Here is a 24,946-nt window from a genome sequence, read left to right as displayed (position 1 = left end):
TGCAGGTCCTCCCCCCGGGACCTCCCGGGGGTCCCCACCTCCATGCCCTGCCCACAGCAGCTGGTGGAGAAGGACATGTGGGTGGGGAAGCAGCCCTGGTCGTGTTGGACAGGTCCCCTGCTGGACAGGGACCACGGCCCAGGGTCCAAGGGAGTGGCAGCCAGAGCTTCTGTCCTGGTGACAGGGACAGAAAAGGGAGTAGAGGCCATGGGTTCTCTCACCATGATAGCCACCCCTGGCAAGCCAAGTGAGACACAGGTGACAATGTGGCTTGGCGCCTCCAGCCAGCGTTTGGCTCTGTCACCAGGACGTGAGCTTTGGCTGCCACTCCCTTGGACCCTGAGCTGTGTCCAGTGGACACCTGTCACCACCAGCAGAGGTGGGAAGGTTTGCCCGGGGGTCGGAGGACTTCACTTGCTTGTGTCCATGCTGATCAACATTTTATAGTTGATCGAGGTTCCATTTCCCCTCTCACATGCGTCAGATGGGGTCGGACATAAGGGTGGACCCCAAAGACCTGGGACATTTGAGGCCAGCAAGGCTGGTACCAAATGACTGACCATTGCTGAACTAGACCAGGCACAAGTGACAAACGTGTTGTATAAGGTAACCACCCAGAATGAGAGTGGCTGCTGCTGGAGACTGTGAAGGGGTGCAGGAAGCCCTGCTCATGGCAGGCCAGTAGGGGCTCGCAGGAAGAAGCATAGAAGGCATGGTGTTGCTAGGGTTACAGTTTCATGTTCTCTGTAGGGGCTGCCCCCATGTTGTACAGAGGCCATGATGTGGAGGGAAGATCCTACTTCAGAGCTGTGTCTACATGTAACACATCCCAGGGGCCCTAGCTGCCCTGGAGTGCCCTGGACCTGAGGAGACCTCAGACCACCCCAGTGCCCTGGACTTCAGAGCACCCCAGTGCCCTGGACCTCAGGAGACCTCAGACCACCCCAGTGCCCTGGACTTCAGACCACCCCAGTGCCCTGGACCTCAGGAGACCTCAGACCACCCCAGTGCCCTGGACCTCAGGAGACCTCAGACCACCCAGTGCCCTGGACTCAGGAGACCTCAGATCACCCCAGTGCCCTGGACTTCAGACCACCCCAGTGCCCTGGACCTCAGGAGACCTCAGACCACCCCAGTGCCCTGGACCTCAGGAGACCTCAGACCACCCCAGTGCCCTGGACTCAGGAGACCTCAGACCACCCCAGTGCCCTGGACCTCAGGAGACCTCAGATCACCCCAGTGCCCTGGACCTCAGGAGACCTCAGACCACCCCAGTGCCCTGGACCTCAGGAGACCTCAGACCACCCCAGTGCCCTGGACTTCAGACCACCCCAGTGCCCTGGACCTCAGGAGACCTCAGACCACCCCAGTGCCCTGGACCTCAGGAGACCTCAGACCACCCCAGTGCCCTGGACCTCAGGAGACCTCAGACCACCCCAGTGCCCTGGACTCAGGAGACCTCAGACCACCCCAGTGCCCTGGACCTCAGGAGACCTCAGACCACCCCAGTGCCCTGGACTCAGGAGACCTCAGACCACCCCAGTGCCCTGGACTCAGGAGACCTCAGACCACCCCAGTGCCCTGGACTCAGGAGACCTCAGACCACCCCAGTGCCCTGGACCTCAGGAGACCTCAGACCACCCCAGTGCCCTGGTCTTCAGACCACCCCAGTGCCCTGGACTTCAGGAGACTTCAGACCACCCCAGTGCCCTGGACCTCAGGAGACCTCAGACCACCCCAGTGCCCTGGACTTCAGACCACCCCAGTGCCCTGGACTTCAGGAGACCTCAGACCACCCCAGTGCCCTGGACCTCAGGAGACCTCAGACCACCCCAGTGCCCTGGACTCAGGAGACCTCAGACCACCCCAGTGCCCTGGACCTCAGGAGACCTCAGACCACCCCAGTGCCCTGGACTCAGGAGACCTCAGACCACCCCAGTGCCCTGGACCTCAGGAGACCTCAGACCACCCCAGTGCCCTGGACCTCAGGAGACCTCAGACCACCCCAGTGCCCTGGACTCAGGAGACCTCAGACCACCCCAGTGCCCTGGACCTCAGGAGACCTCAGACCACCCCAGTGCCCTGGACTCAGGAGACCTCAGACCACCCCAGTGCCCTGGACTCAGGAGACCTCAGATCACCCCAGTGCCCTGGACTCAGGAGACCTCAGACCACCCCAATGCCCTGGACCTGAGGTGGGCGGCACTTCTGTGTTCTCCCCCTGCACTGGTTCCTTTCATCACACCCAGAGCTGGCCAGCCAGGGTCATACATGTGCCGGCAGCACCCATCCTCCTACTTGCCCAGGGCTGTGGCCTTTGGGGACCTCCGCTGTGGGGCCTCTTTGAGAAGAGCTACAGGGGTCCTGAGTCGACCTGAAAGGTCCCTCTCTGCAATCTCTTCTCATGGGAGGTCCAGAGAGGGAGCCTCCATGGAGTCCTTCACACCTGAGGTCAGGAGGGGTCTCTGATCAGCGTTAGCTCTAGAATTACAATGATAAGAGCTTGCACTTTAGACTTGTCGGCTGCCCCTCCAGGATGCTCATCTGGCGGTTGGGCCTCTAAAGTCTTAGCAAGTGGGGTCCAGGTAGACAGGCGCTCTGCTCTAGCCGCCTTTGGACCAAGTGCTTCTGCTCTGAAACCTCACAAGGAAAAAGACTTAGATGGTTTACTCCTGTGGAGAACACATGGGCGTGCCAACAGCGCTGCCAGCTTGGTGCATAAGAACGTCCTTGCATTCTTTTTCTTCTCTCTCTTCTTTTGGGTGGGGAGTGTGGAGAGAGCAATACTGAATCAGGGCCCTGGGCTTTTTTTTTTTCTTAAGGATAGTATTCTATCATTTGAGCCACGGCTCCACTTCCTCCTTTTGCTCGTTCACTGGAGCCTGGCCTTGCAGACGTGACTGCCGGAGATGTCGGGAGGAGGCTAAGGGTGTGAGCTGCTGGCACCCACTGCCGCGGTGCTGCGGGGCATCTCTCATGGTGGCCTTCCTGTGCGTGAGGCCCGTCCTTCGGTGCAAGAGTCACTTCTGTCCTTTTCTGTAGGCTGTTTATTCAGCGTATGGACTCCCTCACACGGTGCTAGCCCTCTTCTTATGGCTCCTCCTTGGCTGATCCGAGTTTTGTGGACACGCGGGCCGGGTGTGCCAGCGGCTCTGGGAAGCTCCAGGGACTCGAGCCGGCCTCCGCCTCTGGTGGTCCACAGCCCCCACTCTGAGACACTCTGCCCAGCAATCAGATTCTCTCTTGGGCATGAATCCCATGTTCTCCACTGCCCTGCAATCTGGAGCCATCCAACCTCCTTCCCAGCACCTGGAGCTTTCTCAGATTCGCAGACGTGGGTGCAGGCCTCCCTGCTGGAACCAGGGTTTGGCTGCCTACACTGGGACCCTCTAGTGGACAGAGCTTTGGCCTCTGAGTGTAGAGGCCCTGGAAAGGCCTCAGGCAGCCTTCTCTGCTGACTGCCCCTCTGGCGTTCCTTGTCTTATCGTCCGGTTCTAGAGGACCTTCTCATCTCGAGAACACCCTGACGAGAGGACTCCATTCCAGCCACACTGATCTACTTCCTGCCTGTAGCTTTTCTTCCTCCCTTTCCAGGAAGCTTTCTGAACCCTGCACAGCTGGCTCTATGCATTTCTCTGGGTTTCCTCGCCAGGTCCAACAGAGTGGGGGCTTGGCAGCTTCTGGTGTTTGCTGCTGTGCCTCAGCCCGGGGTCTCTGGGGAGGCATCTGGGGCCTTCCTCTCCTGACACCCCCACCTTCTCTCATGGCCTCTCCCAAGCCTCTTGCCTGCTCCCTGGCCTGCCCCTGTGCTCTGTAGTCATTTCTCAGGCCCAGTGTTGCAGGAGGATGAGTTGCTCTCTCACAGGGGCATTCAGGAGTCAGGGGGCCCATGACAGCATGCGTGCGGAGCCCAGACTCGGCTGTTGGACAGGACGGGCATGGCCCCTGGCTGCAGGAGCATGCACGGGGCAGCGCGTCCTCCTGCACGGGGCCCATCCAGACACTGGCTCTAGGCTTGGCTGCCGGGATGCGGGGCCGGGCATCCTTCCCAGGAGGCTTCCCGCAAGGTTGGGTCAACCATTTCAATATGGCCACCGTGTCTGAAACACCCAGGCCTCTCCTTCCTTCCCGCACTCAGATCATGAGGCGAGTGATTTGGTACTGCTGTGTTCTCTGTGATGTGGTACGCTGCCCGGGCCCAGAAAGCAACCACCTAACCATGGGCTGGCACTTCCAAAACTGAGTTGAAATAAACCTTTTCTCCTTCCACGTGATCATCTCAGATACTTGCTAAGGAGACAGACAGCTGGCTGACCTTGCAAAGGCTGTCTGAGGCCCAAGCACAACAGGCAGAATTGGTGCCTCTTCTATCTCCTGTCCCAGGCCAGGGTTGTCCTATAAGCCCCCAGGACCCACTGTGCTGGGTGAGCCTGGGCCAAGCCTAAGGTAAGGTTTGTGGGGGTCTCCAGAAGACCGGATGAGCTGCAGCAGCCAGAGAGCAGAGCTGGTCACTGACCTTCTGAGGGGGCTTTCCAATGGAGGACTATCTCAGCCCGCAAGTAACTGATTGTCAAAGCCTAGAGAGTCACAGCTAATTAAACACACAATGACACAGTCATCTGATATGACAACAGGCAACTAACACTTTAGCTCTAATTACAAACCCTCTGACTGAAGCAAAAGTTCGCAGGCACTGTAAGCAGCCCCTTGTGGGAACTGGGTACCAGAAAGGGCCTTGTGCTGGCTGCCCAGGCCCTCTGGACAGTGCTGGCTGACCCCTGTTGCCCCCAGAAATACAGCCTGGGACAGGCCCTGGCTGAGCTGCAGGCCCCTCCCCGCCAAGGATCTTTCAAGGTGACAGGCACACGTAGCTATTTCTTGCAAACACAGCAGCACAGTAAATCCTTTGGTTTTACTTTAACAGGCGCAAAGCCTCAGAGAATTAAAATCTGCCTAACAGAACAACTGGACCGAGTAGCGGAAAGCTGCCCAGGGGGAAGGAAGGGGCGTACTTGCTGGAATCAGGAGAGGGCTGGGCTCAGATGTGAGCCATTTTACACACGTGTAAGAGCGACTACACACAGGGAACACAGACACAGGTACATTCCCAACACACACACACTCACACACACATACACACACTCACACACACATATACACATACACACACATACGCACACACACACATGCACACACTCACACACACACACACACATTCTCTCACACACACACTCCCTCCAGAAGAAGGCATAGATTTTTGAACCCCTCTGCCCACGAGTCGACTCCAGATACCCAGCCTACATGGAGCAGACCCCATTCCTCTGACCTCAATATCACTCTGTCACAGCTGTTGCGACTCACCACAGAGACAGAGCTGTGATAAGTGTGTCGGGCATGGATCCAGGGCAAAGGTATTTATAGTCTGCCTTGCTGACATTACCTAACTGGCCTGGCTCTTGCCTGCAGCCTGGTGAGTGAGGACTGGAAGCTCATGCGTATTCACAGTGAGGCTCACTTCCCAGCACTGACCTGCCACCCTTGTCTGAGCCAGGCCCCTTGTCTGAAATCAGCGGAGGGATGGGAGAATAGCAACCTTCTGTAAAACAATTTCAACACTGCCCCATTTACAAAACACAGGCAAACCTCAACAGTGTAAACACTGTTTCACTGAACAGTGAAAATCCTGATATTTTCTCCAGAGAAATATCAGCTCCTTCCAATCCAAGGCAGAGTGTGCAGCAGAAGGAAAGGCTGAGGGGAGACTCAGCCTGTGGTCAGTGCAGCCTAGCCTTTTTAGTTCAGAAGACAGACAGACCCTTGTGGCCTTTGCAACTGGTAATGGGCTGCGTGGAGTCCTTGGGTCTGCACTGAAGTATGGCACAGCCCAGAAACACTTCTGCCATTATATGCTTGTGTGGGGTCCTCTCTGGCCATCAAAATCATGGACAGTATTGTTTCGAATTCTTTCCTGTCCTCATTACTGAGTGGCTCAGCTCCTCCTCACCTCTCCCATGGGAACTTTTTGTGGAAACCTCTCAGGTGCTTGAATGAAGCTCTTAAGGCCCTGCTTCTCTGCGATGGGCGTGTCCAAGGCGTTCTGCAAGGAGATCTCAGATGGCAGCCCTGAGCTCCTGTGCAGCCTCTACCAACGGCTCCCAAGGCCTCCGCTTGACATGGACACAGGAAAAGCAGGACGGCGTGGCCCAGTGTTCAGAGAGCCACTGGTGAGCTCTGGAGACACTGGGTGCACATGGATGTGTGAACGGCCCTTGTCACACCCGGCACCACCCAGGCGCTGCACATAGCATACAGCAGGTCCCTGTGACTCTACACACGACTACATGTTAACACCTACACTGTGCACGGCACCTACTTATTAAGAACACTGAGCCGGGGAAGGTGAGACCCTACCATGCACTCACACAGCCAAGGTGACCACACAGCAGTGAGTTTCCTGACCCCAGACCTCTCCAGGCCTCTGCCTCTCGGCCTCTTTCCAGGTCATTTCATGCCTGAAATGAACTATTGATGAAGAATGGTAGGTTTACAGGTTTGCTTTCTTATGTTCTCACAGTTGCTTGCAATTGAATAAAACGTGTGAGAAGGATGTGTGTGATTTGTAGAGGCCCAGTTCACCATCAAGTTACAGCTATGATCTGAAAAAACAAAAATCTAATCACCTCCCACAAGAGTGAAGCAAAGCCAGTGGCCTGCAGACACCAGAGGAGCATCTAGTCCCCCAGGGTGCAGGTCCAGCTGGTCTGTGCAGAGAAGCCAAACTTGGAAAGCTCAGCTCCACCAGCTGGAAAACCAGAGGATGGGGACCCACGTGATTACAGCTGCTGCATGTGAGGGGTGAATCCCGGAAAGAGGAGTCTCTGTGGCCAGATTCCTGGTGCAAACTCCAAGTCTCTGCGGGTCCCTGTGATTCCCTTGAGCTGCACACGTTTCCTGCTACCCAGTGAGCTACGAGTCTGGAGCAGGGCTTTTGGCCAGCATCACCATGTGAAGGGCCTCAGGGCATCTTGTCAGCTGCCTGGTAAAACACCACCGCCACCACAGCATCTGTCCTTCCCAGAGGAACAGAATAGAACAGTCTCCACAGCATACGAGTCACAGTATCTTGGATGTGAACCAGAATTGCCAGATGTGCGAAGAAGCAGAGACGTGGGGTCAACCCACAAATGAATTATTAGAGACCCAAGGGTGAATCAGATATTTAGCAGGTAAGAACTTTACAACAGCTAGTTTAATTATGTTCACAGAAAAATGAAAAATACACTTCTCGTTAATTTAAAAACAGTCAACTTTAGTAGTGACATAGTATAGCAGTTGCCAACTCCTTTTTTTGTTGTTGTTGGTCTGGGGACTTGAATTCTGGGCCTGGGCACTGTCCCTGAGCTCTTCAGCTCTCTACCACCCTACCTTTGGGCTTGGGTGCTGTTCCTGAGCTCGTTAGCTCAAGGCTACTGCCCTATCCCATGAGCCACAGCACCACTTCTCATTTTCCTAGTGGTTAATTGGAGACAAGAGTTTCAGGTTCTTTAGTGCCCAGGCTGGTTTAGAACCTTGATCCTCAGATCTCAGCCTCCTGAGTAGCTAGGATTACAGGCATGAGCCACTGCTCCATATCTCCTCTTAATAACATGTACTAGTAACACCATAGATCTAAGAGCTATATAGCCTATCTATAACTACCCAGAACACAGCCATATTGTATGTGAACAAAAGTACAGAACTATGGGGATATGTTCCAGAATTTTTATGTAAACAAGTGACTTGATCATAATATGTTGTTTCTTAAAACTCAATGTATCAGAAAAAGCCAAATTAAAATTCTAGAGTTGAGGAATGCCATATGGATACGGATAGGCTTAACAACATAGAACTGGCAGAAGCATTCGTGAACTGGGGCCAATCTGAAGAACAAAGAGAAAAACAGATTTTTAAAACAAAGTCTCTCCTCTGTGTAACAATATCAGAAAGTCTAAAGTGTGTGTGATAGAAGCTATAGAGAACAGCAGAAGAAAGAGATAGGAATATTTTGAAGAAATAATGGCTTAAAAAGATCCCCAAGGGCCAGGAGTGTGGCCTAATGGTAGAGTCCTTGCCTGGCCTGCACGAAGACCCAGGTTTGACTCCTCAGTACCACATACATAGAAAAGGCCAGAAGTGGTGCTGAGGCTCAAGTGGCAGGGCACTAGGCCTTAAGAAAGGACAGTGCTCAGGCCCAGAGTTCAAGCCTGAGGGCTGGCAAAAAAGAAAGACCAAGTTGGCAAAAAAAAACCCATAAATTTATGGATTTGAGAAACTCCTCAAACTCCAAGTGGGGTAAATACAAAGAAACCACACTCTGTATGTTCATTAGAGTTAACTGCTGGGAGTAAAAATGAGACAATCTTGCAATGTGCGTAAGTTACAAAAGATCTCTCTTTCTGTTCTATTAAAGGAAGGAAAAGGAATGCAAGTATGTTGGAATCCTTGACGGTCATGTCTTCTTGTGAGCTGGTGATCCTGTACTGGGGATCCTTCATTGGAGATCTTGAGCAGTAATCTTAAAAGTGGGAATCCCAGTCAGAGAATTCTGAGCTGGAATCCTGCAATAGGGATCCCCTGCACTGGGGATCCTGCACTGGAGATCTTGCACTGGGGATTCTGTACTGGAGATCTTGCACTGGAGATTTTGCACTGGGGATCCTGCACTGGAGATCCTGCACTGGAGATCCTGCAATGGGGAACCTGCACTGGGGATCTTGTGCTGAGGATCCTGAGCTGGAGATTGCCTGCCTGTGGAGGCTGGGGGTTCTGACAGAAGCCCACCAATTGTTTTCACAAGATCCTTCCACCTTCTATTATCTCCACCGTTAACCTGATAAAATCACGGTGATTTCGAAGCTAATATTTTAGCTTATACGTTTTAACTAATCAGAAACACTTTGTATTCCTTACTTTTCCTTTGGTTTATGAATAACTATGTGAGAGGCACTGCAGAAGCTGCATTTGAGCAGGACAAAGTCCCACATCCTAGGACAGGCCTACAGAGGTGAGCCTCTAACGTGGGCACCCACTCCACCAGGGTGAATCCAGATGGCTATGAAAAGATTCCAACATTGTCCCAAAGCAGCTGGCACCCTGGGTGGGGGGGACTTGGAGCCGGGTGGGCCATTGACAGGCTGAGCTCTAACATCTCAGATCCACCTGGCACACAGGTGCTATCCAAGGGCAGAGACAGTGCCCAGAACATGTATCACCTTCCCCTACTTTCCCCTCCTTCAAGCCATGAGACAAGATCCACCTGGAAAGTCTGAGTGAAGATCCAAGAAGGCGGAGGTGTGGAGTCCAGAACGGCCTGAGCGCTGGTCCGCTGAGGGCATCCCTGCAGAGGAGGGCACCCCACCTTTGTGAGGGGCACCACTGGAGATTGGCAGGGGAGTATGTCAGTCTCCCTTGAGTTTCATCTCTGCGGCATCCACAGCTTCAATCTCACTTCTTGGAGCTCCTGAGCTAGCAGCCCACCAGGTCTTCCAGTATTCTTTCGGTGGGGTCTAGAGGGTGCTGAAGGTAGCTTGGTGGCTTGGACTAGGGCTAGCGGTATATACAAGTTCTAGATGCCTTAAGACACGCCTGTCTTGGGGAAGCTGCCCCCTTCCCCTGACTCCTTAGTAAAGACCAAGCTCTTTGCTTAAAATGTAGGAGCTGGAGGCCCGGAGTTTGGCCTACTGATGGAGTGCTTGCCTAGCATGCACAAAGACCCGGGTTCGATTCCTTGGTACCACATACATAGAAAAAAGCCGGAAGTGGGGCTGTGGCTCAAGTGGTAGAGCACTGATGAAAGCCCAGGGACAGTGCTCAGGCTCTGAGTTCAAGCCCCAAGACTGGCAAAAAAAAATGTAGGTGCTGAAAGGCTAGCAAGAGTCATCCCCAGTCCTGCCTGCGGTGTGGCTGTGGACGCTTGACCTTCTAGATCCACAGCAGGTCCTTGGGGAGTTTCTTGGCCTCCATTTTACATGAGTCCCCCAACTCTTAACTTCTCTGGGCCTCCCAAATTACAGGTCAACTTCCTATGAGTAAGACTTGTTTGTGGGGTGCTTGTTGGGAGCCTTTGATGGAGAACAGTCTTAGATGCTTCCCCAGTGGATGAGATGAGAGGCTGAGCCCAGGGCAGCAGGTGAGGCAGAGAGACAATGTAAGAGATTTCTCCCACACCCCGCACCCCCCCTCGCCTCATACCCCCCCACCCTTCTGTACTGTGTGGTGCCTCGGGGATGGGGGTGGAGGGCACTCGAGATGGCGCACGGAACCTGGACTGGGAAACATCTGGACTAGAGGCAGGGCTGTCACGAGTGGCTGCAACCCAGCATGACATACAAAGAGCCAGCGCAGCCAGGCAAGCTACACGCAGCCTCCTCTAGAATATGCAGTGTATCACTCCCGGGGAGGGAGCCACTGTGAGACCCACACAGGCCTACAGGCCAGGAGAGCCACCCTGGGTGGGGCAAGGACTCCCAAGGTTCTCAAAGCCACGGGAAGTGTGCGAGCAGATTATCTGTAGGGGAGCAGGGACAAATCTCACTGGCCTTCTTACCTTCTTGCGAAAAATTCTAGCAAGTCCATTCTCTCTGGGGACTCTCTTTTGTGCAGATAAGCTGCAGAAGCACCGCAGGACCACTGCTCACTGAGCCTGGGCCTACCACGGGGTCCCAGCTGCCACCGTCCTCCGGGCACTCCTGGCCCATCCCTAAAGCCAGGACTTTGTCACCACCACTTGCTGGGCACAGAGTGAAAGGCAGTCAGGACTACTGATCTTTGGTGTTCATGCAGCAGGGAGGAGGACAAGGAGCACTGCAGGAAGATTCATAAGGACACCTGGGAGCCCAGGGGCCCCTCCTTAAGGGGCCAATGCCTGGAGACATTGGACCAAGGGCGGTGAAAGCATGGCAGGGTCAAGGGTAGCCTCACATCCACAGTCTACCCTTTGGCCAGAGTCAGAAGGATCAGGGCCTAGGGGCCTCCCAACGCCACCCCCTCCCCCTCACCATGTGGCAAGGCCGCCCGGGCAGGGTACAGACAGCCCCTGTCTAGGGAGCCGGAAGTCCATGGACCCTGCACACCTAAGAGCTCTCTGTTCTCAGGACTTGTCCGTCCACTTCCCAGAAGGTAGCTTTATCTGTTGGACTTGGTTTCTTCATTGTAAGATGATAATCTAGGCTTTTCTGGGCTTTTGTGGAACTGAAAATAGGATCCCTGCCATGCAGGTGCAATGGCTTTGTTCTCAAGCTCCAGGGAAACAAAAGTGCAAAGGGTTTCTTGTCTTTATTGCAGCATTGTTGTCTGGACCTAAAGGAGGAGGGAGCCAAAACCCTGGCAGCTTTGCTTTTCATGGACACTGTGGCTGCCATGCCCTATTCATAGATTCCCACATGCTACTGTGCAACCAGCGCTGGCACGCAGACTGCACTGGATGACCCTCTCAGAAGAGAAGGCGTGAGTCCTAGAGACCTGGGTCTTGTGGCCAGGAATGACATCACACCGCTGTATTCCCCGGAAAGCAGAATGTTGAAGCAGAAGGAACCGGTTTTAGGTCAGCCTGGACTACTTAGTAAGAGCCTGTCTCAAAAAGATAAAAGCTAAAAATACCAGAGTAAGAATTAGAAAGGCTGAAAGATGAAGTGAAACCTTGTTTCAGAAAAAAATAAAGAAGTTTCAGAAAAATAAAAAAAATCCCTTAGGCAAAGAGGTGCAGGCATGGGCTGGCAGGCAGGTGAACAGCCAAAAGAGTTCCTGAAAAGCTGCTTGGACCTTCTAGTCTAAATAGCTCCAGTGGCCTCAGAAGCAAGACCTGCCCTCAAGTGCCTAAGATAAGACCTGCATTGCCAGGAGGCAGGGAGAGAAGGGAGAATCCCAGCCAGGCAGCCGGTCTGTGGTGCAGTCTGTTTAGGAGCTAAGCTCACTTCATGCCTTGAGGTGAACTTTTGTTTTCCTAATAAATCATTCTTTGCTATCTCAAAAAAAAAAAAAATCAATGAGGAAGGCTTCCCTGAAAGAGTCTGGAGCTAAGCTCAGATAAGAGGCCGGGAACTCTCCCTTCCAGCCCGCACAGCTGCGCCAACCAGGTGGACCAGTTCGTAGCACCCGCCACAGCTGCCAGTACTGCTGGCAAGGTCACTGCATCCCGTTCCGGACACCTCAGGGGAAGGGGTCCTCAGAGGGGAGCTGTGAGAAGAGAGGAACCCCAGACAGAAGCGTGGAGTCAAGTCTGTCAAGGAGCCTGGGAGAGACCCTCGGGGCTCACACACACTGCAGAGCACAGAACTGGGCAGAATTACCTGACACACGCACACACGCGCATACACACACACACACACACACACACACACACACACACACACACAGAAAATGACGTCGAAAGCAAAACATGAAAGCTATATGGGAAACGGAGAAGCCATAGCGTGCTGTCCCAGGGCTATGAAGAGAGTTTGTTCCCTCTTAATCAATACAGTCCTAGAATGTTGTAGACACCATGGGACCTGTCCCACCCATGTAGGTGTCGGAGGTCAGGCTGGTCAGTAGGGGCTCCAGGGAGATCCCCTGAGCTCATTTACTGATCACTTTGGGTGATGAGGCTCAGGGAGCAACCTAAAAGTACAATGCAAAATTATAAACTATCTAGAAAATAGCATGGAAGGAATCTAGATGATCTGGGTTTATTCCTTTTGGGGGGAGGCCTTGAACTCCGGGCCTGAGCACTGTCCTTGGGCTTTCTCAGGGCCAGAGTTCTACCACTTGAGCTACAGCACCACTTCCAGTTTTTTCTGTGTATGTGGTACCAAGGAATGGAACACGGGTCTTTGTGCATGCTTAGCGAGCACTCTATCCCTAGGCCACACTCTTAGCCCTAGAGACGAATTTTTATAATTCCAAAAGCATGACTCATAAAAAATTTCTAAGTTGGACTTGATTTATATGAAAGATTTTTGAGGCAGGGCTTAATGTGTAGCCCAGGTTGGTCTTGAACTTCTGGTTCTCTAGCCTCAAACTCCCCGGTGCAGGAATTACAAATGTATGCCTTTACACCTGGTTAAAGTTAAACACAAAGCGTCCTGAAAAAGGAGCCATTAAGGTAATGAAACAGCAACTCAGATTGGGGAGAAAATAGATACAAAATACACATGTAATAAATAGTTATACCCAGACTATACCAAGAACGCTCAAAACTCAATAACAAATCAAATGACTCAAGAATGAGCCCGAGACGGAAACTTACACCTCACCACAGAAACACAGATGACAAATAAGCACAGAAAGGTGCTCTCTGCATGCCACCACACACCCACCAGAGTTGAGGACACTGTTGGTGCTGTGGAGCCAGGCCAGAGAAAGAATGGCAGGCATCCAGGTCTAAGGCCAGGGAGGGCGAGCAGTGCCTGGGTCTGGATGTCCACACCAGCCCAGCTGTGTACTGTGACTCTGCCATGCGAAGGTGTCTGAATTCACCAGAATTAGAGAAAATATATATCCCATGGTTGTTTTTCTAGAAAGTGACAGAGAGAAAAGGTACTGGGGTTTGGATTTCCATGCAGTCACCCTAAAGAGCACAAAGTCCATCTGCAAACTGAGCCCATGGGACCAGAGCGCCTAGAGAGTAGACAGCAGGCAGTCAAGAGAGAGAGAGTGTACACGGGAGTGTGAGCCGGTGTAGTCAAGAGAGAGAGTGTGTACACGGGAGTGTGAGCCGGTGTAGTCAAGAGAGAGAGTGTGTACACGGGAGTGTGAGCCGGTGTAGTCAAGAGAGAGTGCACACGGGGTGTGAGCCGGTGTAGTCAAGAGAGAGTGTACACGGTGTGAGCCGGTGTAGTCAAGAGAGAACGTATACACAGGGTGTGAGCTGGTGTAGTCAAGAGAGAGAGTGCACACAGGAGTGTGAGCCGGTGTAGTAAAGAGAGAGCGTGCACACCGGGTGTGAGCCGGTGTAGACAAGAGCGAGAGTGCACACGGGGTGTGAGCTGGTGTAGTCAAGAGAGAGCGTGCACACGGGGTGTGAGCTGGTATAGTCAACAGAGAGCGTGTACACGGGAGTGTGAGCCGGTGTAGTCAAGAGAGAGTGCACACGGGGTGTGAGCTGGTGTAGTCAAGAGAGTGTGTACACGGGGTGTGAGCTGGTGTGTACACGGGGGTGTGAGCTGCGGCAGGAAAACCAGAGGAAGGAAGGGCTGTTAGTGACCCCAGCTAATGCAAACCCAGTGACATTTTCTAACTCTTTGAAGCTGGGTGCTAGGCAGGCTGCACCTCCTGTCCTGTGGGGCCATGGGATGGGACCGTGCTCCCTGCGTGCCTAGACAGGGCCGTGCTCCCTGTGTGCCGCATGCAACGTGCTCCCCGTGTGTCTGGACAGAGATATTCTATGGGCCTCACACACTTGGACACCTGCACAGTGCCCTGGTCCAAGAGGCATGTGTGGTAGGCATGAGCTGCACACCCGCGCGCATGCGTGTGTGTGTGTGTGTGTGTGTGTGTGTGTGTGTGTGTGTGTGTCTGCGTGTTGGTCCGCAGGGAGAGGGCTCAAGCAGGCTGGGCTACACAGTGCTTGCTTGGGGAAGGTGCCCTCAGTTTCCCTCAGGCTTCCCGTCCCAGCCTCACATCTACCTCCAGGCACTCTGACTTGTTGGGGACAGACCTGGGTAGAACTGCCGGCTTCTCAGTACGGATGAGAACACGGGTCCCAGAGGTGCCCTGTCCCGGCCCCTGCCCCACGTTTGGGCTCTCAGCAGAAGACCCCCTGAGGGGGGCAGGCTCCGGACAGCAGCCGGGTGCCCTGGCTCATGCTACCTGGCCCGGGAAACCCATTCCTGTGGCGTGGTTGGGGGCTGCCACCCTCGAGCCCGCCCCTGACCTGTGGCTGTCCCTGCCGTGGCCGAGGGAGCTTAGCGGGGCTTGGCAGGTCTCGCACTGACCGTGGAGATCAAGCGCTGGACAGCTCCACAAAGGACGGCTGTGGATTCTAGGTAAGAGGGTGGTGTGAGCTGTCTGCACCCCTGAGAAGACCGCGGCTGCTAGCAGGGACGAGCACAGAGCCTGCACTGGATCACGTGCACATGCGTGTGCACAGGTGCGTGCAGCGACAGTAACATGACCTCACGAGTGCACTGCACCAGCTCTGTGAAGTTTCTTCAAGTGTGCACGCGTGTGCATGTGTGCATACACATGTGTGCATGCGTGTGAAGTGAGAGTAGCATGACCTCTCTAGTATACCGGACTAACCCGAGGAAACTCTGTCAAGTGTGTAGTGCGTGTACATGACATTAATATGACCTCACTAGTGTACTGGATTAGCTCTCTGAAACTCAAGTGTGTGCGTGTGTGCACACGTGTGCAGTGACAGTGACATGGCCTCACTCATGTACTGGATTAGCCCCACAAAGCTCCTTAAAGTGTGTGTGCAGGTGTGTGCCGTCACCATACCCTGACTTCACCAGTGTACGAGCTTCATGGAACTCCCCCAAGTGTGTGCCTGGGTGCACGTGTGTAGTGTGACCCCAGCAGCTCTCCTGCACTCACCCTGGCTCATTCCTCCAGGCTCCTGCAGGGCAGCGAACATGGGGTCACACCTCTCTACCACACACACCTACATCCACTCACACACGCAGCATGCGTCTGTGCTGCTTGCACACACAGGCACACTCCTTGGGTCCCACCAGTGGGGCCCCACCCTTAAACAACGGAACGCCTGGTCCTGACTCTTACATGAGCAGTTGTGTGCACTGAGGCAGCTTCTCCCTTCTGTCAGCTTAGGGAAGGGACAGGGAAGGGAACAGTGAGCTGGTCCAGCTCCTGGGGTCAGGGGAAGGGACAGGGAAGGGAACAGTGAGCTGGTCCAGCTCCTGGAGTCCAGATGTAAAGGGAGGGAAGATAACCTAGAGGAGTCCAAAAACAAGCATCAGGCAAAATCTAAGAGCACAAATCTCAGGGCCGGAATTTCCCACATTTTCTCCCTATCCAGTGGTTCCTCAGAAAACAAAACAAAACAAAAAACAAAACCAGTCATTTTCAAATTTCCCGTTCTGCTTTCAAGAACTCCTTTCCCTGCAGAGAACTTAACACCGGTTGGACTTTGACAGCTCTGCAGGTGGTAAGTCCTTCAGATTTCCTGATTTGTCCGGAGATGAAAGGACAGACCCCCCTCCCCCGCCTGCCCTCCTGCAGCCAGAAGCCAGGGTCCTGGTGACCGTGCTGATGGCGGCAGACCCCAGACTGGGATAGCCCCGCACGAGCCCCCTGAGGGCAGAGGGCAGAGGGCAGGTCCTCCGGACCTCGCTGGCTGGAGGCAGTGTGTTCTCTACAGGAAAGTCCCGCCGTCAGCCTGCACTGAATCTCCCTCGCCAAGACCACTGGCTCTGCCGCCACCACGTCCTGAGGCACAATACATTGACTCCGACTGCTCCCACTTTCTGTACCCCTGGAGCTGAGACTGGAGACCCTCCTGCCTCCCACCTGGGCCCCCCCCCCCGGTCCCATCTTCCCCTCCTCCCAGTGCCTGCTGGCCGCAGCCCCTCCTGTGCCCCAGAGCTCCACCTGCCCTGTGGACCGCTGGCCACAGGGCACTGCCAGTTCCAGGGAGTAACGCTCAGGAAGGGTGTAGGCCTGACACCCTGCCGGCTCAAGCAAAGGCCACCGGGGTTGAGCTCAGCCCACGGCCTAGAGGGACAGCCCGCGCCACATCGTCACCAGAGGGGCCATGTCCTTCTTCCTCAATGCTCCACTCAACTCCTATCCTCTCCTTTCTGTCCCCCTCTCCTGTGCCTTTCCAAACACGGCCACACCAAATCACAAACACAGCAGACTCAAGTTGCCCCTGGTTGATTTGGGGCCTTTTCCTGTACCCCAAATTCATACACTGATTATTCACTTATTCAGAACACATTTTGGAGCAGACCTCAGAAAACCGGAGCGTCTAGGCCAACTAGATTCCTGAGCGAGGCCTGCTCCTTGGTGACTGGACTAGTTCCTCTGCTCTTTCCATCACCGGCAGGTCCTGGCGGGGAAGTCCTGGGGCCTGCTCTTCCCTGGGGCACACATCATCTCCAGTGAAAACACGCCTGTCACCTCACTGGTCCATCAGACCTTCCCAACCCCACCTGCTCTGTCCAGGGCTCCTTAAGCACATCAGCAATGCTGCCTCGGGGCCTTTGAACTGGCTGTTCTTGACTGGAAAGTCCATGCCCCTAGCCCACAGGGCTTCCAAGATTGGCCTTCTCTCCTTCATTTTGTCTCTTGCCTCATGCCCTTTACCCCAGGGTGCAACCTGCATTCGCCTCCCACGGGAAGGAAGGCTGCTCTCACAGAGAGCTGCTTCTAGTTCATCTGAAACTCCCTCAGAAGAACCAGCACGTGGTGAGCACAAACACTGGTTGAGAGAATAGTTTATGGATCCAGGGTCCCGGGGCCAAAAGATGAGCTGTGCTGGGCTGGTAGATTTAGTTATTCAAGCTCCCAAACATCACCACTGCGCTGCAGAAAGCTTCTGGTTAATTCCATGTCGTGGGAGGAGCCAAGGTGAACCCTGGGGTTGCCCAGAGAGGCACCGGCAGAGCTGAGGTGTCCTGTTCCATTCCAGAGGCAGACCAGAGCGGAATGGAACCTGGACAGCAGGCTTCCACTCCTTGGAGACCGGTCAGCTGGGTGCAAACTCCCCCTGACTGGCCCGCCGTGCTGGGGGTGGTCTGCACGGCAGCCTTCAAGCGTGCACGCTGGAGGCGAGGGGAAGCTGAGGAAGCTTTTGGCTAAGGATTTGGGGCTCTTGCTGGGCCCAGAGTCCAAGGAGGTGACAGGAGACTTTCAGATGGCGAGTCCCGCTGCAGTCAGCCTCATTCTCAGTCACACCCTCCCTCCCTGCTCCCGAGCCAACCATGTATGCAGTGGGTACCAGCCCTGAAGACGCAGTGGGAGCCAAGGGAGCCCGGCATTGGAGGAGGTATCCTGAAAGTCGGGGAGGTTCTGAGCAGGGAGGGCTAGGGTGGAAGGATGCAGCTGGCCGAGTGATCCTTTAACTCCTTCTCTGCGCTCAGGAAGGTGGAGTCTGAGGAGGGCTCAGCTGCTGTGGGCCGGCCTGGCACCTCTCCTCTCCCTCCCTCTTGCCCTCATGGATGGCGCACAGTCCTGGGTATGGGCCCTGTGGGGCCAGCCATGCTTTCCCTTCTCTCCTCAACTGGATGCAAGACAAGACAACCAATGTGGAGAGAAGCAGAGAGGGCTGAGGGGCCGGGAAGGGACACCTGAGAGCTGGGCCCAGGGCTTGGGTGAGGGGCAGCTTGGTCTGACACCAGGCTCTTCCAGGTAGGGAGCTGACCAGGGACACCAGCTCCCTGGCTGAGGGAAGCTGATGCTGGCTCGCCCGAGCTCTGAGCCATGGTACCGGGCCCACAAGCTCAGAGGCCTAGAGCCTTTGATGGGATTCGGTGGCTCAGAGCCGGGGCACCAAAATCTTGGGACAAGGCCCACGCAAGCCTCCTTCACCTCCCTTTGGGGGAGCTCCGAGCCATGCCAAGGAGGGCGGGCATTCTGAGCCACCGTCGGCAGGAAGTGGCACCTGTGAAGGGTGAGATGGGGCTGGCTCTTCCTGGACCTCCGCCCTTTCCCTCAAGACTCCTTGGCTCCCAATGCCAGGCGGTTTTATAGCCCTGGCTCGTCCCCAGGGCAGCTCTGGAACAAGGGACTCTCTCTCCAGTGCCCAGTTCTTGGTTCCAGGTTCCTCCAGCTCACGGCTCTACCTCTTCTGCTGGGCCTTCAGAATGGGTTTACTGGGGACTCTTGTGGTTTGCCCTGCTCTCTCCTGTCCTTCAAGAAGAAACTCAAGAACTTCAGGAGACAGGGGACACGTGGTAACCACAGGCGGGACAGCGGGCGGGAAGGTGCGTGGCCAGGGCCAGAGCACACGACATAAAACCCTCGGGTCTCTCTCACGTCAGCCCTGGCCAATAAGCATTACCCACTCACACACAGCCTGAGAGTAGGACGCCCAGGCTCTCGAACACGGGTCCAGAGCACTACACGCACCAGGCAGGGCCCGAGTGTCAAGACCCCCAGTCCCCGGGAGGGCAGCCACTAGCGGTGTCCGCCACTCGTGGTGCTCGGGAAGGGACAAGAGGCCTCTGAGATGACAGCCAGCAGTGCCACAGAGGCAGCGGGAGACGGAGCATGGATGTCACTGGAGAGAGACTAAGAGGCGTTAGGACAAGCTCCTGCAGCACGAGTGCTGACCACGGGCCCTCAGTGCCTCCTGACAGCTGCCCTGGAAGTCAGCAGGCCACCTTCCCCTGCAAACACGGCCTCATCTTCCTCCTCCCGGAGCCTAGGGCGGAGACGGCAATGCCCCAGAGCCGTAGCCTGCAAGGCCCTCAGAGGGTGAATGAGACAAGCACGGGAGAGGCGGCACAGTCACAGACACCCAGGGAGACAAGCACGGGAGAGGCGGCACAGTCACAGACACCTAGGGAGACAAGCACGGAAGAGAAGACACAGTCACAGACACCCAGGGAGACAAGCACGGGAGAGAAGACACAGTCACAGACACCCAGGGAGACAAGCACGGGAGAGGCAGCACAGTCACAGACACCCAGGGAGACAAGCACGGGAGAGAAGACACAGTCACAGACACCCAGGGAGACAAGCATGGGAGAGAAGACACAGTCACAGACACCCAGGGAGACAAGCACGGGAGAGAAGACACAGTCACAGACACCCAGGGAGACAAGCACGGGAGAGAAGACACAGTCACAGACACCCAGGGAGACAAGCACGGGAGAGGCGGCACAGTCACAGACACCCAGGGAGACGCAGGCTCTCCTGGACTAGACCTCGGGCTTCTCCATGGCGTCTGGCGTATTTAGGTGGCCCTTGGCTCCTGGGCAGAGCCACTCGGGACAGAGACAAGGCTGGGAAGGCCTTGTGAGAGTGTACCATTCAATTACTCCCCTCCTCCCTGCAAGGGATCACTCAGCAGGAGCATCACCATTTTCTGTGCTCAGACCAACATCATGGGTTGGGCCTGGGCAGCCCCTCAGCCACAGGCGCTCTGCTCCAGGACTTCCCATCCTGACACCCTCCATGACACCCCCTGGCCCCAGAAGCCTCAGACCACCGTGTCCCCGGCTCCGTGTCTCCTCACTGGTAAGGCCCGACCAGGCCGTCTCTGCTGTGTCACCGAGCGAGGAAGTTCCATCTATTCCCTGTGGTCACTAGTCCCCTGCTACTCAGTCTCGCCAGCGACCCCTTAATTCCATGTCTACCTTCAGCTAGCAGATGTGAATTGTCCAAATCTCAGGGCTCACAAAGCAGGACTGGAACAAGCCTGCAGTCCAGTTGAGTGCCACCTCTGCAGGGTGGGGCCTTCCTGACTCTCTGAAGCCCAGGGGAACTCCAAGTGTTCTCCCCACCATCTGTCCAGCGGTCACACCTGGAGTCTAGGCAAAGCTGGCAAGCCCCACCTTCCTACCTTTCTCTTGGCCCTGCAATTAGGTTGGTTCAGCTTCCTTCACCGTTCCCCAGCTTTTCTCCCTGCCTCAGCCTGGCCTCGGCCCCAACTTTCCCTGCAGCCTTCTCCTACCCTTTTCAACCCCCTAAGCCTTCCTCCAGCTCCAGCCCCAAGACAGTGTCCTCGCCATGGGCTCCTAAAGTGCAGAGTCCACCTCAGGTGGGGCCTCACTGCCCAGCGCTTTGGTTACCTGCAATGGCCAAGGAGCCTGTTCTTGCCCAGCCCTCGGCTCTAGAGGCTCAGGAGGAGAGAACTCACCCACCTAGAGCAGGCCACGCTGCTCAGGATCCACCTTGCCAGCTCCTTATCCCTGAGCTGTGGACAGCCGCCGTGGCCTTCCATCCATCCCTCCATCTTCCCCGATCCTAGCTGTGGGCACCGCTCTGTCCTGTGTCCTGATACTCTGACACAGGTCTTTTCCATCCACTGCATGGTTGGCTAGAAAAAGGCTGTGTGTGCAAGAATCTCAACAAATGTTTGGGAAAATCAACATAAATCCACCCATCTTTTGTTGGAGACAGTTTCTGTCTGTGTAACTTGAGAATGCAGTATTCCAGACAATCATGATTTAAACAAGGGCATGGCCTAGCAGTGGGCCCTGTGCGTGGGCCGTGGGGCCGGGAGGGGCACCCCAAGGCCCCACTGGTGTGCGGGTCTTCCTCACTAGGAGTGAGTGCAGGGCCTCTCGCAGTGGTGTAGACACCGTCTGGTGTGGGTTCTGGGAGTCTGGAGTGAGCTAAGTGGGGTTGGAGGGCCTGGGCAGCTTCAGAGGCTGGTCAGGGGCAGCACGGGTCTAAGTAAGTTCAGAGTTGACAGAGACAAACCTCAGTGCAAGGGCTGGGGATAGGGGTCTGAGTTCTCTAAAAAGGTAGCTCCCAGCACCTCCAGGATGACTGGACCTGCCTGATCTCGGCTCTCTGGGTCACTGGGGCTGGAGAGTGGACAGTGGAGGAAGGCCTAGAGAAGGGCAGGGAGGATTTGGCCTAGAGTGAGTGTGCCACAGGGCCAGAGTGACAATCTAAGCTTCTCTCCTCCCCGCCCTCCCCCTCCCCCCCACCCCCGCCGGCCTTGGTAGGGGCTGGTCCTCTGGATGAGCTTTGGCTCTGAGGGGCCAGGTGGGGCAGTGTGGGGAGGGGGAGGAGGGACTGGTCCAGTGGATGAGCTTTGGCTCTGGGGTGGGGGGGAGAGGAGGGGGAGGTGGGGCTGGTCCTCTGGATGAGCTTTGGCTGGCTGGGTGGGGGAGGAGGGGCTGGTCCTCTGGATGAGCTTTGGCTAGCTGGGTGGGGGGGAGGAGGGGCTGGTCCTCTGGATGAGCTTTGGCTAGCTGGGTGGGGGGGAGGAGGGGCTGGTCCTCTGAGCTTTGGCTCTGAGGGGCCAGGTGGGGCAGTGTGGGGAGGGGGAGGAGGGACTGGTCCAGTGGATGAGCTTTGGCTCTGAGGGGCCTGGGTGGGGTGGGGGAGGGGGACCCTCTGGGCATGTAGAGTCTGGTGTGTAAAGAGATGCCTGTTCCTGGAAGCCTGGTGGCCAGGCTCACTCAGAGCAGCCCCTGGGCTGGGCACCTGGAGGTACTGGTGTGACCTGAAGGATTACACTCGGGTGGAGAGGGGTGTCACAGGTTGGAGCAAGTCCAGAGGGAGGGAGCTGGGAATGGGGCAGAAGCAGCTGGGCGTTGTGCTTAGGATGGAGGGCAAGGAAGTCAGGCCACTGAGTCACCACGAGAGGCCTCAGAGACATGGGCAGATCAGCCCAGCAAGCCCTGGAAGCTGAGTGAGTGTCAGGGGAGCCTGGCCACCGCGTCAGGTGGAGGACGTGTCCGTCTTCCACGGGCCTCCTGTTCAGGTGGCTGCCTCCAGGGAACAGCCATCCCAAGGTCAAACCACACTGTCAGCTGACCCAGTGAGCAGTGGCACACTCTGGTTAGGTGGCCAGCATCTGGCCAGGCCTCCTGCACGAGTGTGTCTGCTGGCTCTGGAGGGCACCCTCTGTCCACGGGCGGCACCCAGGGACCAAGCACTCAGGAGCAGAACACAGGCTAGTGTTCATCTGGCCACTCCATGCCTGGAGCATGGTAGGTGAAGGCTTCTAGATGGAAGGCCAAGGCTGGACTGGAGGTGACTCCCTCGTATGCATGCAAGGCACTTGCTCAGAGGGGAGCAGTGAGAACCTAAGGAAAGACCCCCCCAGCCAGGAATTGGTCAGCGCTGTCCAAGCCCCTGGGCTGACTTCACAGGCCCTGACTAGAAATCCCAGGGAGATGGACTGAGCAAGGAGACCTAGCACAGGGTCAAAGGAGGGAGGAGGAGGCTGGGAAGAGCTCGGAAGCCACCCGCAGCTAAAGGAAAGGGGCTGAGGGCAGGGAGCGCCATGTAAGCAAGGCCAGCAGGCAGTACCCATGGGAAAGAAGCCGTCACCAAAGGCACGTGGGGCTGCTCCCCAAATGAGTCCTCTTCCTGCTGCCCTGTCTGAAGAGCACAGGACCCGAGGCTGCAGGGGTCCTTCCTACCCCTCCAAATCCACAGCCACAGTGGAAACCACTCAAGAACGGGGACCTGTTTGTGTTCTTACTTCTCTCGCCCCTCAGACCCAGGGCCGACCTAATGGGTTGAATGCGGCTCCACCCTGCCAGCAGGCCCCCGAGACCCTCTCCTGAAGGGGGACACTAGAGCTTGCTTCTCCTGTGCTCCTGCTGACCTTCTCTCACCTTGCCGGGCGGGCTCTGAGATTGCCACTGTGCTGACACACTGGGCCAGTTAAGACAGCAGAGTCAGGGGAAAACTGCTTATAGCTAATGAGATTTTTTTTTGTCAGGTTTAATAAGTAGTATCATTTTTTTTCTTCCCTGTTCTGGAAACAAAACCACCCCAGTGAGGACTGCAAGTTTGCTCCTCTCAGTGTATCAAAAACAAAACAAAAATCCAAAATCAAACACACAAAGAAACAAGGAACCCAGCACAGCGTGCAACCTGGGGTTCTGAGCAGGACTTTGCCTGGGAGGCAGTGCTTCCGGGCAGGGCTCTGGGTGACCACCCTCAGTTCACTCGGGACTCCTTGGGGTCCTCAGAGGTGGCCACTGCAGGTCTCAGATCCACAGAAGCTACAGCTCACCCCAGAGGGCCCCTCCATCACAGAGGGAGAAAGGCCCAGGCGAAGGCAAAGCCCCAGACTCCAGGGGGGGACGGAACCCCTCAGCCTGCCAAGCGCTGGTCACTTACCGATTTTGGCCAAGCTGGCTACGAGGATCCAGAGCGCAATGATGTATGGATCCTGGACGTGGTGCCATTTGAAGGTGACCACCTGGAAGCCCTGCGGGCTGCCTTGCTCCTCTTCGATGCCCCTCACGGGCGGCAGCGCCCCCAGCACCACTACCAGCAGCAGCAGCAGTGGGGGGCCCCAGACTGGCCGGACCGAGAGACTCAGCATCTGGGCAACTTGTCGGCTCTGTCCCGCGGCTTTCTGCCAGATCCCGCCGCAGCTACCCTAGATGTGCCTGCCTGTCTGTCCTCCTCCCTCCGCGCGCAGAAACTCTGTGTGCTGTGAGCCGGCTGTGCTGCCGTCCGCTCCTGCCTGCCCCGTGGCCTTTAATCCCGGCCCAGGGCGGGGCCTCGCCGCCCCCTCGAGCGCACGTGAGTGCAGACACCATCCAAGCTCGCGGCACACCCGCCCTGCACACGCCCCTCGGGCTGGCTGGCCCACACCCAGGTGCCTACACTGGTGCCAGTGTGCTTGGAAGTTGGGGGGCGACAGCTAGGAGGCGCAGACCCTGCCGGCCTCCTTTTTGGGCGGCTGTTGGGCCGGTCCCTGCGGACTCTAACCCTTAGATGGGACGCGCCACACCAGGCCTGGGCTCTCAGCAGGAGAACCTGGCGGAGCGGCTGGCCCGTCTCCTCACTGGAATCCAGCATCGTGGGATGCCTGTGGACGTAGGGCTTCCGTTTCTGAGCCCTGTTCAGTGCCACCTGTTTCTCTGGCCCTCTCTCCCCTCCCTGGAGTCCAGAGGGCTCCAGCATAGATGGAGAACATCCTGTGTATTCCAGGGGTGTTGGATGGGCACACCCCTCTGTCCTCTGTCCTCAGTCCCCACCCCCGCTCAGAACAGCCATCCAGGAGCACACATGGGCCTGCTCAGGCTCCCCAAGACCACTGTCAGCCACAGATCCCGGGGTCCTTGGCGGACTGGCCCCCACTCACCTGCCCTTTCAGGTTTCCTGCCCCATCCTCCACTCCCAGCCCCCCCCCCCGCCCCCGCTCAGCCCCGCCCACACCCAGGGAGCCTCAGTTCACAGAGCTCCTGACTCGGCCCCCCGCTGAGCTGCCTGTCCACAGACATCCTCTCAGGAGTCTGTGAGGGAGGAGCCGGGGCTCGCAGCGACACCCTGGGACTTGGGGCAGCACCTAGCACCCGGTGAAGCATTTGTGAAA

The 24,946-nt window shown here is 56.2% G+C and overlaps 1 protein-coding gene across 2 annotated transcripts in view; it reads right to left on the bottom strand.

Moving 5' to 3' along the window:
- The window catches only part of Slc9a3 (solute carrier family 9 member A3), a 40,102-nt gene extending 16,080 nt beyond the window's left edge, over positions 1-24,022 (bottom strand). For both annotated transcript variants that reach the window (XM_090332169.1, XM_090332168.1), the window contains exon 1: positions 23,740-24,022. In XM_090332169.1, coding sequence (XP_090188295.1) covers positions 23,740-23,947 — 208 coding nt within the window. In that variant the 5' untranslated portion in view covers positions 23,948-24,022. The remainder of the gene's footprint in view (positions 1-23,739) is intronic.
- Positions 24,023-24,946: the final 924 nt, after the last annotated feature.

The sequence above is a fragment of the Megascapheus bottae genome, chromosome 4 (genome assembly GCF_031878675.1).
Source record: "Megascapheus bottae isolate mThoBot1 chromosome 4, mThoBot2.hap1, whole genome shotgun sequence".
In the NCBI taxonomy this organism is placed as follows: domain Eukaryota; kingdom Metazoa; phylum Chordata; class Mammalia; order Rodentia; family Geomyidae; genus Megascapheus; species Megascapheus bottae.
The sequence above is the reverse complement of the archived record's forward strand: the minus strand, read 5'-3'. Positions and strand labels throughout refer to the sequence as shown.